The sequence below is a fragment of the Ciconia boyciana genome, chromosome 9 (genome assembly GCF_034638445.1).
Source record: "Ciconia boyciana chromosome 9, ASM3463844v1, whole genome shotgun sequence".
Taxonomy (NCBI): Eukaryota; Metazoa; Chordata; class Aves; order Ciconiiformes; family Ciconiidae; genus Ciconia; species Ciconia boyciana.
Window position 1 is genome coordinate 22,008,487 of NC_132942.1, and position 14,977 is coordinate 22,023,463.

Genomic DNA, 14,977 nt, shown 5'->3' on the forward strand with positions numbered 1-14,977 from the left:
TGAAGGAAGCCTGGGGTATGAATTTGGACTCAAACCTCTAATACAGATGTGTAAAAGCCCACTGAAAAAATAATGAGGGTCTGGCTGCACTATTGCTGCAAAGAGAGGAGCAGGGAGAACTGGGGTCAGAAGATGAGTTCATGACATGAACTCGGATTGCCAGTACAGCTGGTTACTCCTTGCCTGCACACTGCATTCCCCGTGGCCAGGGTCAGGGAGGATTCCCGCTTTAGGCCACATTTTGGAGTTAGGATCTTCCAGCCCTCTGGTTTCATCAGAGTTACATCATAACTGCAAGATCTAACTCCTTAAACTAGCAGACGATATGACTTTACCATCATAGGTACTATGCAGTATATATATTAATTATATCTGCAACTATAATCGTATGGAGACATAGAAATATGAAGACCTTGATGTGAGAAACATTTTAGTAAGATGATTTAGTGACTCATCACCCATGGAAATAATTCTCTGTATTCTCATCTATGAGGGAATTCCTCTGTTTTATATAGTAACTGCAGACAATCACTGTCCCCTCTGTTCACTGCCATTAATCCTCCTTCAGTCTAAATTAAAAAGGCTTTAAAGGTTTCTCTAATGTCCCTCAGTTACATTGTACAGCCTCTATAAGGCTTTCCTCTTACAAGTTAGTTAAAGCCTAGACAACATGATCTTCTAACCTTGATCCATCAGCCAATTCCTTATGTGTGGATGGAGGAGCATGCACAGAGACCACCTGAGATCAGTGAAATTTCATACAGACAAAAGGGATCTAACCAGGCTTAAGTCAGCACATCTTAAGTCAGGACATATTTTTCTTTTCAGATATGTACCTTTCAACTATTTTAATCTCAGTGAACGTGCAGTTGCTTGCTCTGACATCTCTCCTTCCTTCCTTCTTCTGGTAGGTTTTCTGTTTTGATGAATGTGGGAAAGCCATCTGTCATACTGTCCTAAAACTGACCTATGATAAACAGGATAAAACTTTTAAGTTTCCCTGTGAGATTTTGCCCATACCTACTGGATGTGGGATTACTATGCGTCAATGTCTCAAAGGCCTTCATCTGTGTTGCTGCCGCTTAGCAGGTTATTATCCATCTGCTGACTGATGGTAGCCAACTGTCTAAACATACATAGCCACGGCCGCGCAAAATAAACGTGCTGCCTTATGGTATGAGCCTTGCTAGAAAATGGACTATCAGGGTGGCTTAGACTAATGCAGGCTTAGCAAAAAGGCAGGCTTAGTGAGCTGACACAGTCAGGTACCACAGCTCTATTCAGAAGTGGCACCTTACTAGGCCAGAGCAATATGTTGTCTGTTTGCACTATGCATCCATTTTCTCAGATATGTAGCTGTTTTAGCATGCTTCTCTTTTTCTTCTCCAGTGTCTCAACACATTTCCCATTACGTTTGCATTACAATGCAAGCAAGATAAAATGTAAACTCCTTATAAGCAGATAGGAACCAACCGCTGAGATACTTGCTTGAATTCTGCTGTTGCAAATTCCTACCAAAAGCAAATGCTATTCATCCAAATAAGGAATGAGCCGGGACAGACTGGGAGCTCTCAGATCTAGCCCAACAATACAATTCCTAGTGAGTTCCTCTGTACCAATCTGTTAGAAAATAGCAACAGTGTGAGCACAACATAGAAAAAAACTCCATCTTTAACATTTCCTCTTCATTTTCAAGCAGTATGGTATATAACCAGGTATATAACCAGAATGTCTGGCAGTAGGCACTTGGTCATATGGTTGTAACAGCAACATAGAGAAACATGAGATGCAAGAAAACCTATCTAAATACATCTGATTTTCATCTTCATAATTGCAGTGGTCTAGCAGGTATTTCAGACAATCAGAGAAAACCTCCAGAGCTATCTGTCAAATAGGCAAAGATAGCCTGATCTCCTAGAGAACATGCAGAGTTTTACCTGAGCAAAATCTGTATGAGAGTTTAAACCAGTGAGATAGGAAGCTGCTCCCAGAAGGAAGATACACAACCTCTGGCATAACGCTGGGATGCTGTACCATCTCCATCTCTGGCCCAAATTCAGCAAAGTATCTGCCATATCTTTTCAGAACAGCATCTTAAATTTAGTTCACTCTGCAGACATTCTTGCTCAGCCCTGGGATATACCTACTAAAAGTCATATTGTAATATTAAATATTTCTGTTAAAGAATTACAAGGCTCCGATCTAGGCCTGAAAACCTAAAATACCCCAAATGCATTTAAAACAACACCAGTGTAGGTGTCATTCTTTACTATTTAAGTATCTGTCAAGTGCTGGAAATGTTCTCAAAACATGAATCAGGACAGAGCTATTTTCTTTCTAGTGGAAATGCCTGTACCTCATTTAATCTGTTTCAGCTTTCAACCTGTCAGAACCCATATAGGATGAAGCACCGAGTGAATTATAGAGCAATAGCAACTTCTACTGTGCCCTAATTATTGATTAAAGTAGAAAGTAAGCATTTGCACAGTCCAGACTCAAGTGAAATGCCTTTCCTATTCAGAACGGCAACTTCAGTGCATGCTTTTCTGCAGTGTTGCTGCTACGTATATTACCCAACTGTGACCTGAAAGTGAAAACAGCTATAAACACACATGAATCATCTTCTTAGATGATTTTTATCCAAGTTCAGACAAGTAACCTGGATTGTTAAGCTGTTTTTACCTTACTATCCTGTAGTTAAAGCAGAATTGAGGTAGGGAAATGTACATGTGTCTGTTTTAAAGTTGGCATTGTTCCTCTAACACATGAATAAAATTTAAACAAACCTCATTCCCATAAAAAGCTGGATTCTGCAGGCTGGGGAAAAAGGACATGCTGTTTACTCTTGCCATTAATGTTCTGAAAAGGCATTTTCCTGACATAAAACTAATTTTCACCCCTGTTTTGGTTTTGCAGCATGGTAGCAATAACATTTAAGCCTGTTGGACACCACCTCATGAAACATGCTACAAATCAGCTTCATCGAGTGATTTGACCACTGCTTTGTGCAGCTGGGGTCCTTGACACCATGGGCTTAAAAGCAGAAAGGAAACCCTTTTGCATCAGGTTAAAGATCAAAACAGAACATTTTGTTTTGTCATTTTAAAAAGAGCTTACTTGAACGTTTTAGTCTGAAAGAATAAATCAATGGAGTTTTCAACTTTGGAAGCCAATTTGGAACAAAAGGCAATGTAAAAGCATCAAGCTGTCCCAAAGGCCTCACAAAACCCATTTGAATCTTGTCTGTGTACTCTGTAGAAGGGAGTCTAATGCGAGCACTTGCCAGCTAGTAGCACGTGCTAATGAGACTCCTGCTATTGCCAGTTCAGGATGGGGACTGCAAGATTTCTTACAAAGCGGTGGGAGAGGGGGTACTGGCAATCAAGGAGTCATCATGGAGAGGCATTTCTCCTCTGCTTCCTACTAATTAAAGCCTCTTTTGTGGCTCTTTTAAAAAAGCTTCTTTTTAAAGCCACCATTTGTGGTGGTCCAAATGGCCAGCATGGAGGCAGGATGGGTCACACAGAAGGTCACTGTGGCCGATGTCCTGCACTGTAACTGCACCTCCTTTCAGGTTAGTCCTTACCCAGACAAGGATCCCAATGATGCTGGGACACTGTCTGAATATGGACTCGGAAAAATTATCTGCCTTGAACAAAACGAGCTAATGATGTCTATAACTGAGCCACCTCTGGAGACCTAGAGCCTGTAGGAACTGGAAACTAGAAACTGGGAAGCACTAATTGCAAGGGCTGTAGAGTATTTACAGCCACTGAATAGGAGGTTAAAGGATTGGTCACTGTAGTTAGACACAACCCCATATGCAAGGCTGTCCAAACCCCTAGGAGACAGGAACATCTCTGTGTCTGGGAGGGACATAGTCTGAGATGCCAGTCAGCAGATTTAGCCCATATCTTGCATGGCACTGAAGCGTGGGAAGCCCTGAGACAATGGCAGCCACCAGTGTGACCTCTGGGGCTCCAAGTGTGCACACGTGCCCTGTCCGGCCCTCTGGACGTGCTCCAGGATCTGACTCCGAGCCAGCCTCCAAACATCTCACCTGAACAGCAACTGACACTTGGTTTAGCTTCTAGAAACAGAAACACAACCTAACCTCAGGGGAAATTTCATTACAGCTCTTGCTGTGATTTCCTCAGTTGGTACAGAGAGACTCACACATCCCCTTGCAAGAGTCACGGGAAAATGTACATCTCTTGCACTGCACAGCATAGTCCATCTTGAGACAGTCATGCTAGCAGATACAACTTATCACACAGACTGTTCTCACACAGCACACCACATAACCTTGTGCCTTATTTGCATTTTGCATGAAAAGAGCAAGAAACATTAAGTTCAATCAGAAATGAAAGCAGAACCCATTCTAACAAATGGGGAGATAACAAGAGCCCCGATTCTCCTCTTGGACACGATCACAGCTCCTCTTACAGCCAAGCAGAGCTGGGTGTGCACAAGACAGGAAGAGGGCTCTTGGAGAACAGAAGAACCTGCTTTAAGGACACGACACAGAGCTACAATAACCAGGGAGAGAGAGAAGTAGAAAGAGACATACTGGAGAAGCTGACCATTGCGAAATGCTGACACCGGTCTCCTGTGAATTCGATTGGACACCTACCGGAAGAAAGAAAACCAGAAAGAGAGAAACAAGATAGCAAAATGACACCCAAACAGACCAAACTGAGGCCCCTTCTGATCCCTTCAACTCCTATCCATCTGCTTTCAGCCTTGACCCTTACCTGCATCCCTAAGCCCTAGCTCAAAGCTGACACCAAGAGCCATCCCTGACTAGACCACTCTACATCCACCGCTGTGCCCGGGAGGTTTTAAGTAGTGTGGTGCATTTTTTGTCTTCAAACATACTTTGCTTAGGATCTGGCATGTACAATCGCAAAGGCAGTTTCTCCAAACATCTCTGTCCGAAGAATCCGTTTGGACATCTGGAGGGGAAAAGGGGAGAAATCACAGAACATGTCTGGCACCGTTCTTGAGGCTAAGGTCAGAAATAAAAAGTGCATTGTGATGAATGGAAAAAATAAGGGCTTTACGCGCGTATTTACTCTTCGCTTTGCTTTAACCAGGCACCTGCAACATCAGCATTCCAGCTCTATTTTTGGCCTGGGTCTTCAAGCAGCCAGCCAAACCCCTCCTTTTCTCCTCTGCCTGCCTCCTTCCTTCTCACCTGCTAGAAGCAACAGCTGGCAGGAAGATCGAGATGGGCTGGATGCTACTTTCAGAGACTCTCCTTGGAGATGCTATCTAGACAAGACTGCCAAGAGGCACCACAGAGCGGTGAGCAGCTGCTCAGGCGACAGCAAGCATTGTGTATGGCAAGCGTCTTCCCATTATTACCCCAGAAGTACCCACAGGATGTTCCAGGGAAAAGGGTTACATTGCAGTTAGAGAGAAAGCATGTGCAGAGTCTCTGTGTTAACAGAGAGAAAGGGACAGAGAAGAAAGCTGAACTAAACAGGTCTCACATGCTGCCCAGCTGCGAGGCTCTCTCAGGCTATCCCAACCAATGTTACGTGATGGACCAGGATGTGCCAGCTCATGGGGCATAAGTTATATATTAGCAATGATGCTGCAGTGGCAGGGATGGTGCCCTGCGGATGAAGGCCACCAGGCATGTACACCAGCTCATGAGTAAGCTCCCCAGAGCAGCTCCCAGGCTGAGCCAGGTTTGGGGAGCACAGGGACGTGGGCAGGGGTGCAGTGGGAGCTGCTGAACCACGCACGGTGCAGCAGCACCTACACACTCTGCGTTGTGACCCACCGCAGCTGTGGGTGAACCTGGCAAGCAATGGGGGCTCAGCTATGGGTTGTCAACGCTTTTCCCCCAGGCACTTATCTCTCTCCCTCACTTCACATCTTTTCTTCTGGCCTCCTTGGATAGTCCCTCAAAGTTATCCCTAGCTTTCTTAAAGTCCCAGCTCTTACCTGCCCATCCCACAACTTCCTTGCTCCCTCCCTCCCCAACCAATCTCTCTCTCCTCTGAGCTTAAGAGGGTTGTATCATTATAACTAGCATCTTAACATCTGTTTTCCAACTTCCCCAGAGTAAGTGAGACTGCAGGCTCTGTGCCTCGTACATGTCAGACCTTCACTCTCAGCTGCCACCCACAAGATCACACTGTCCCTCAGTGTTCAGCAGGCTCCAGCTGGTCAACAAAGAAGGGACTGAAAGACACCTCAGCAAAAAGGACATGGACCAGAAGCCCGAGCCTGAGGTCAGTGGCTTAGCTCCCTGCTAGTTCACTGCAAAGGACAGCAAGCAGCTGGAGCAGCCTCGGCACACTGTCAGACAAATGGTCCCAACCTGTGCATGTGGCGGGGTGGAGCGGGGCAGGTCCAGGTCCAGGACCAGGTCCAGGTCCCATGTGCTTACTGCCAGCCCTGCGTGGGCAGTGCAGATCTGACCCTTTTGTGCCTCCCAAAGGTACGCTAACACCTGCTCCCAGTCTGCAGACACAGTGAAGGGGATGAGGAAGGGATGGCTTTGATATTTAATATGACCAAAGCTTTCTAGTTCCAAAGCTTTTTGGCAGATTAGTTCTGTACTGTTGATCAAGGGCTATGGCAGCATTTGTTGTTCTTGACAGATTTATGTTTAGATGGCACGTTACAGATATGCAACTCCAGTGGCAATTTAAAAAAGTCAAGAAGAGAGATTAATTCCTGCTTCTCTCTGCTTGCTTAAGGGAACACAGACAGGTTTTTTCAGCAACTATTTAGTTCCCTTGGGGGGAAGAGGTGGAAATTAGAGAAGTCTTCCCTATTCATTATGACCAGAAAACCTTGGTTTTTAATAGTTCTCCCTCATCATGGACACACACTGATCTGGGCCAGCAGGTGGGAATCACAACATGTGAGGGAGCACTAGGGGCTCTCAGCAGCCACACCAGCTGTACAGACCAAGGGTACACCAGCCCATCTGTCAGGTTTGCAAGGATACAGACTCCTCTGAGCTCGAGGGCTCCTCTCCAAATGGGAGAGGTGAGATTCGGCTGAGGTCTGGGGAAGGACTTGAGGAGGCACCAGGTGGCTGGGCACAAGGCAGGATAAAGTGTGAAGATCTCCCAGCTGTGGCGATGGACATGGCTGGTGCCATTCCCGCAGTGCATAGACGTCTAATCCCTGCCTGGAGACCTGCATTAACACTCCCAGAGGGGAAGGCTGAGGCATTTGCTGACATACTGATACACCACTGCCACAGGCTCCTAAAGGAGGCCATCCTCCTGTGGGACAACCTGCTCATACTCCAGAGGTAGCCTGAGCCTCAGTGCTGGATGCCTACAGGGAACCTGCAGATAAACCTCTGAATCCAGCATGATCCAAGGAGAAGATATAGCCAGTAAAAGGCTGCATAATCTCTCCATTCCATCTACTGTCCTCCTCCACCTCAACACCTCCACAGCTCCAAACCTGTCCATCTTTCCGCTAAAGAACGCATTTCCCAGTTCTCCAAGGCAGGGTGCCCCATGTCCAGGGGACATTTCACCTGCTGTCCCCCTCACAGAATAAAGCGTTGGAAGGCCCTGCATGACTGACATGGCTTTGGCACTTGATTTCTTGCTGGTTTTCTCTGCAGTTTTGGTAGGTCTGCACTGAGCAAAAAACCTGGTGCCCCCTCACTGCCCATGATTAAACCTTTCTGTGCTACATAGCATCTGGTTTTTGGGACCTGTGCTAACACCTCCATGTGGGAGTGTGCTGGGCCATTTGTGTACCCCAAACTGCTCGGGGAGAACTTAAGGGCATGACTCTGCATGAGGCTTCACTGAACTCCCTAGTCATAAACTTAAGTTTCTCAGTATCCAAGTCACTTTTGAAACTGGAAATTTGACTCCCTGGTCAGGCAAACATCTTTGAAAAATTCACCCTCTTTTCTCATTCTTGGATGTTCATCTTGGAGTGCAGGAAAGGGAGACATTCCAGTAAGGTCATTTCAATACCAGGGAGCCCAGCCAGCTCCCAAGGAAAGCCCAGCCCAAGGGGTTACCATCAGACATGAGGCCTGTTGGCCTTCCCTGTGATGAAGCACAGGAAGCTGGTGTTGGGAAGTGGAGTGAAGAAGATGCCCTGTTGGCAATCAAAGAGAACAAACCTGAGGCAGCTCGGTGATGCAGACTCACAAGGACAGCCCTAGGGAAGCATGAATTTGGAGAAACCTTTAAGAGATTGCACTGGGTTTTGAATAAGACATCCAAAATAGAAGGTGTCTTCCCAATCCTTTTTGAAGTTTATTCATCACCACTGATAAGAGTCATGAACTTATTCACAGAGTCTTCAAGGGTATCCAGTTTAGCTTGCAATGTGCTGCCCATTTGTCTGGGATCGGAGATTTCATGTATGTTATGAAAGGAGCTAAAACTGTCTCAGGCACACATCCGCAAGAGGTCAGCCAAGGCTGGAACTTCAGTGTGACTGAAGCTGCATGCCATTAAGGAAAGACTGAAAATTATGTGAAAACTGGTGGAAGGAAATAAAAACCCAGAGAAAGAAATTGGTGAAAAGTGAAAAAGCAAAACAGAAAAGTGTCAAGAAGCTTTGATGCCATGACAGCTACCATATAGCCCATCTTCAGATCTCTGCAGTCAGCCTAGTGTGGGTGGAGAGAAGAGCTTTCTAGACAGAAGGTAGTGGATAACTGTCTTTGTGTCTAGGACAGCTCAGGCTTTTCATCTTTAGTTACTAGTGAATCAGCACTGGGAAAAGTGACAGAAAAGAAGCCCTCATGAACATGAGCACCTTCTGTTGCCTCCCAAGCTAGCATACAAGCTGTCAAGACACGTACCGCTCTGGTGTCCCTGGGTCCCAATTCCTCATAAGCAAGACTGCTGGCAGCAACAGTGACCAGGAGACCTTTGAAAGCATGCAGTGCTCATGGTTCCTTTTTTTTTAGCTGTCTCATACTTCCAGGCTGGTGAAGATGATTTGTTATTTATTACTATGGCTCCAGATGTGACTTCTAGGAAAGAAATTTCCAGCGTGCATAGCACATGAGTCTCCCAGTCTGGACAGGAAGAGCAATGGAAAGCACCCCTTCTGCATGCAGAAACTGCTGCCTGCAGTAAGGGCTTCTGGGCAGCTCTTCTTCAGTGGCCAAGCATATGACCTGAGGGACATACCTCAAAGTTAAGGCTCACTAAGGTTGAGAGCCATGAGATGGTCTTTGGTCATGGCAACCTTCTTCCTGCACATTTGACCCTAGTCAAGAGGTTTTGGCTGGCTATCCCAGCAAAATGGAGTCCCTCCTCCTTTTGAAAGCTCTTGCAAGGACTACACAGATGGTGGACTATTTCTGCAAACATTACCTTTGGACTTCCTGGTCCACTCACTGATGTCATGGAGGCCTAATATGTCTCTCCGGAAAGGCCAAGGGAAGTGGACAAAGCTGTGTCTGTAGGAATCATCTTGGGGAAATACAAGGCTGCACCAACCTTTTGCAGACAGCTTGTTCCCTCTCTAGCCTGTGTGGAGAACCCCCAAGACTGTCCTTGCGTAACTCCATCCCTCTGTGCCTAACCAAGTGCATGAAAATAAAAAAAAATTGCCACATCTGAAAATTTGCTACTTGCAAATGCCATCAATAAAACTGGTCAGGGATTTTTCTGTCCAGATTCTGTTGTTGCTGGAAAATGTCCAATTCTTTCAGTTTTGATCAATTCCTTAAGACTTTTTTTACCCCATTTTGAAAACAACCACAAAGTTCTGCTTTTGGGTTCAGGATGAATTGCAGTTAAATATTCACAGGGTAAAAAAAAATGCAGTAAGATGATCAGCCAAATAAAGCATCTCAAAACGTACAAACCAAAATGGTTTGAATGACCCATTTCTATGTTGTTTGCAGAGTACTTATTTATGAAAATTAAGAAACTTTGATCTTTTGCCCTGTATCAGGGCAGAGCAATAATTATTGTTAATTATTATTTGCTACTACTAATTAACAACATCATTATCATAATGTTCCTGCTGGAAGCAAAACTTTTTCTGCCCAGCTGTTGATCTAAATCTTTCAAGGGTTGGCACATTTCCTTTGCTCCCCCAGATGTTAATTAAAGTATGCCAAATTCAGTAGCTTTCATAATGCAATCCATGTTACAGAAGAATGTGAACGAGCAGGTGCTTCCAAATAACAGGATAAGGAGAAGCTGTAGCAGAAGGACACAATGCACTGATATAAGCAAATACAGAAATGTTTCAAGCATGTTGCTTATTTGTGCAAAGGGCTGAAAAAGAAGACAGTTCTGTCATTGTCCCCTGACCAGACCCAGATGATCAGGCTCTGGAGAGCCACAAAAGGCTGGACTGCACAAAATTGCTGATGGGAAGAAAAGAAAGCAACCAGAATAAATGCAGAGGTCTTATCCAGAGCAGCTAATCAAGGCGTGTTTGCAGTATAGTAGAGTCCAAACTGCAGGGACACCCACTTCTGGGCTCAGGGCAGACAACAGCACAGCTCCAACTGAGCTGTGGGAGCTCAGCAGGATCTGGACTGTTGTCTGCACCAAGCCTCACTGTTGCAGGATCAGCTTCCACACTCCAATGGTTCTCAAGGGTCTGCTATGATTATACATGCATTAAAAAGGATGCATTGAACAGGATGCATAGATGGGCCACTTGAACCCCAAAAGGTACCTGATCTCATCACCCAGGATAAACAGCATGCAAAACCCAATGAATGAGTCCTGGCTGGTTCAGGAGATTTGGAACAGGATGTGGACATTTTCACCCCTAGCTCAACAATGCAAGCTCTTCATTTCCAAGGACGTTGCAACACCTCCCCACAGAACTGCTCATATATCCATGGCAAAGTGGCATACTTGTGGTTGTGCAATGTGCAACTTGTGCTGACCAAATCAGTAGAGTCATTGAGAGGGATGGCATAGCTCCTGACACCACAGGGGAGCTGAGAAAGCTGTGCTGGAAGGAGTACCGTGGCCATACGAGATCAGGCTGACGTTCACCCCTTTGAATGACACTTTGGGGAGCTGGCAATGTGGCTAACCCTTCGGAATGATCTTTCCCTTTTCCTGGGAAAATCTGCAGGAAACAATATACATGGAGGAGGTAAGCAAATGGGCTTCTAGGAAGTGAACATGTAATTTTGTAAACTGGTGATTTGCATACATCAACTAGTTTAAAAATGAATTGATCTTTTCTCTTTTGCTTTGTTTTGTATTTTATTCTCTCCTTGACTTTCACTTTTTGTCTGAGATCTTCCAGGCCTCTGACCTCACTCTCTCACATAACGCAATGCTGTCAACCCAAACCCAGAGAGTCTGTTTATCTGTCAGCATTTGTAAATCCTTCAGCCCAACTCTTGCAAGCACAAAGGGTCCAACGTGATGGGGGGGTGTTACTCTATAAAGCTCTTTAAGTCTTCTGATCCCATGCAGTTTAGGAATATCCTGGCCCAGGGTACCAGCCACTTTGATGACATCAACTACACAAAAGAGTCACAAAGTGTGTTCAGGTGGGCAGAGAAGGACTGTGCAGCGATGAAACTTGGCTTTGTTTCTTTGTTTGGCTGGGAAGACCCCAACTGTAGATAACATGTGCCAAGACCTAACTGGGAAAAAGAGTATTTCTGCTGTGATACACATGCTAGCACAACCCCGTGGGGCATGGCATCCAGCAGTAAAAGATTAGAGAAGCCTCAAACTGCTCTAAGTTGTTGACACCAAGAACCCAATGGGCTCCAGCACTGAGGCAGACCCAAGATCAGAGGCTGCTAGCCATCCCAAGTGCTATATTCAGCTGGACATAGCAAACCAGTCACTGCTCTTCTGTGTCCCAGCCCAGCTCAAGGCCTTGAGATTTGCTTGTGTAGATCCCTTCTGCAGGCACTGGAATTTGCTCTACTCAAACTTGCCACTTCCCCATAGTTATGGTGAGAAACCAGTCCAACTTGTAAGGCCTCTCTAAGCAAAATGGTCTGGAGAAGGGTCGAGAAATTCTTCCTGTCAACAAGAGCCTGGAGCTTTTTAATTTACTAGGGCTGTTGAGTCAATTCTTTATGCGTGTGGCTCAGTTGTTTCCTGGGTTTATGCCAAAAATTTGCAGAATATCTGAGGCAGATCACACTTCTCCCATCTAACTTCCAGGTGGTCTGTTTGCAGAGCCAGGATAACAGCACAGATTGTATCACGTTCAGGTTTCCTTTGAAACTAGCATGTGTAGAATTTACTTCAAATTAAGGACAAAATTATGCAAGCACACAATCCAAAAAAGACACAATTTCTGGAACAGCTCCAAGTCTGTTCTGGGCTATCCCCAGGTAAAGAAAAAACATTGTCCAAAGTCTAGCTGTAGTGTATTGAAAAGAGATGGAGGAGGTGGGTTTACAGGCAAACAGTTTGTTCCCCAGAATTTAAAAGACCAGGAGGAACACATTTCTGGGAAGCCTGTTAAAAATAATAATAAAAGGTCAGCTGCCAATTTAGGTGATATCTGTAACAAATCAAGCATAAGCCACTTCAGGAGAAGAAATCATTTGAGAACCCAGCTGCTCTTTTTGCTCCAGAGTGCCGGGGGTAACATCTACAGGAAGGATCTCCTATGCTTGTGGACAGCTGCAAACAATGAAATCCACTCCAGGAAGCTGATTACAGGATGGCGGCAGGTAGTGAACAAGAACACTCTAAAATTCTGTTTTCTGATAACTGATATTGGAAAGGCTGGTAATATCACACGGGTGCCAGGGTGCTAGAATCTGCTTAGCACGCGGTGAAGGAGGACTTCAAGCTGGCACACGGTGCCAGAAGACCCCCCAAGGCCCTGCTGACTCTAATCAGAATAGCAAAGTTGGAACAGCACACAGACACATATGTTGTTCCTGGTTCAAGATGCTCACACAGCTCTTGTTTGATCTCCAAGGCATTTGAAGAGGTTGTGTGCAGAAGGACCTATCAATCTCCTCCATGCTCATGTCTCAGAGGCATGGTGTTGCTGGAGGACCAAGGCTGGCTCCCATGTTACAGAGTTCAGAAATGCAGGTCAAAGCTTGCATCTTTGCCTCCTCTAGTTTCTCCTCCGAATCTGTATCATTGTATCTTTCACAAACCACAGCAGCAGATCTCCTGTCTTGGTGCAACGAGGAAGCTGTGAAACATTTCAGCATTTTGCTAGTTTGCAGGCAGGCAAATGTGAAGTCCATTTGTCCATTAGCAGCCTTCCCCAGGAATCATCCATGTTATTGGGAAAGCCATTTTATGGGAAAAACTGTGTTCAGTTCAAATGCTTCTGCATTCCTCATTAACTAACTACTGCCTTCTGGAGTCCAGAAACTCTAAAATTACACCACTTAAAAAGCCAGGATTTCTTATCTTCAGTCTATGATATAATGATAAAAACACCCAAGGAGAATGAACATCCAGATATCTCCTCAAGCAGTAAGATCAGAAATTACTGTACTGTGTGGAAGGCATTTGGGTCCCCTGGGTTCCTGTTAACACAGAACTGTCTTTTCTGGCAGATGAATAGTGACAGTGCAGATCTTCAAAGCACCTCCTTTTGCTTAACACTTTGCTGCCCTTCCATACATACCCATTCAATTCCCATCTGGTTTTAGCAATTGGTATCTTGGGACTCATCAGAAAAGGAAATCATTTTACTATCCGCAAGTAAGGAATTAAGGCTTTCAAATGATATGAAATAATTACGTCTGTTTCGTATGGCACATAAAATCTTAATGGAATCCATCACTGAGCTTCCCCTCTGTTCATCAGCTATCATAGCAGCCTGATTTGAAGGTAGACTGTTTCTTTGCAAGGCTGAAATTACTTTGGTTAAAACAGTCTATCTGCTGAATACACTTGATAACTACCATGTGTATCCTTCATTAGGAAAAATGAAGCCTTACCATTACAGCTGCGTATGGCAGGAGTTCAGGTAACTCTTGCTGTAATTAGAAATTTATCCAATTTGAAAAGTCTTGATCTGGATTCAAGTTCTTCCCAAAAGAAATAGCCTTGAGATCTATGCTTTTGGCACCACCACGTTGCTTACAGATAGAGATACTGATTCATACACTCCTCCAGGCTTCAAGGGTTAAGCCCTCCCCAGCATGGAAAGACTGGAACTACTGGGGCTTCCTGGGGCTACAGCTACACCAGAATAGTGGCTGTGACTTTGATTCACCATATGGGGCTTTCCCCATGTTTCCTATGGGGAACACTGGCAAGATGAACTTACAGTGCCACCAAGAAGCCAACAACAGAGGCAACTACCTTAAAGCACAGGTCTGTGGTGTACAAGGGCTGCTCTCACTTCACATACATGGGAAACGTGGAGGACCACAGCATCTGATTTCTGTCCTACCCAGCTCTTTTCACGTCTGAAGGGGCAAGCCTGAGAGAACTGGAAGATGCGGTTCATCCTATGTCCTCCCTACCACAGCTGATCCTGCATTGGAAAGTGAGAGCACAGGAGCTCAGCAGAATGCATTTCCACATGGTCTTTCCTATTGCTCCCCGCCAAAACAAAGGAGGACTGGGAGAAGGGAGGAGTTGTGCTAAATGTAATCCAGCTCACAACCCTTCCCGGAGGGGTGATGCGTCCTTCAAGGCCTGAGGAGCTGAGGTATCTAGTGAGCATCACACCACGCAGTGGCAGTGGTACTAGGTTGACATCCACAGATGTAAATACCTTTGGCTGCGCATCTCCACGTAGAGGTCTCTGGGCCACGCAGGGAGAAAATAGTCAGCTCTGGGCTTCTCCAAGCTGGGCACAGTGACGCCTGGATCCCTAGGTGAGCTCAGAAGCTGACTGCATCTGCTCAGCGAATGCACACCCAGGGCACCACCTCATGCTCACTCCACAGGAGCCAGGGGGCAGGTACAGGTGTGCTTCATGTACCTACATCTCCAGCACTGGCAATCAGACTTCACTTTTCATTCACAGTCCCCATTAGGCTTGGAGGGTGACCTGTGAGATGCCATTGGGCTTGCTGGCTGTG

General features: G+C 45.5%; 1 protein-coding gene across 1 annotated transcript in view; it reads right to left on the reverse strand.

Moving 5' to 3' along the window:
• NRG2 (neuregulin 2) overlaps nt 1-14,977 on the reverse strand; it is a 175,421-nt gene that overhangs the window by 19,046 nt on the left and 141,398 nt on the right. Inside the window, exon 6 of the mRNA XM_072872698.1 lies at nt 4,571-4,629. Within this exon, the coding sequence (XP_072728799.1) occupies nt 4,571-4,629 (59 nt within the window). The remainder of the gene's footprint in view (nt 1-4,570; nt 4,630-14,977) is intronic.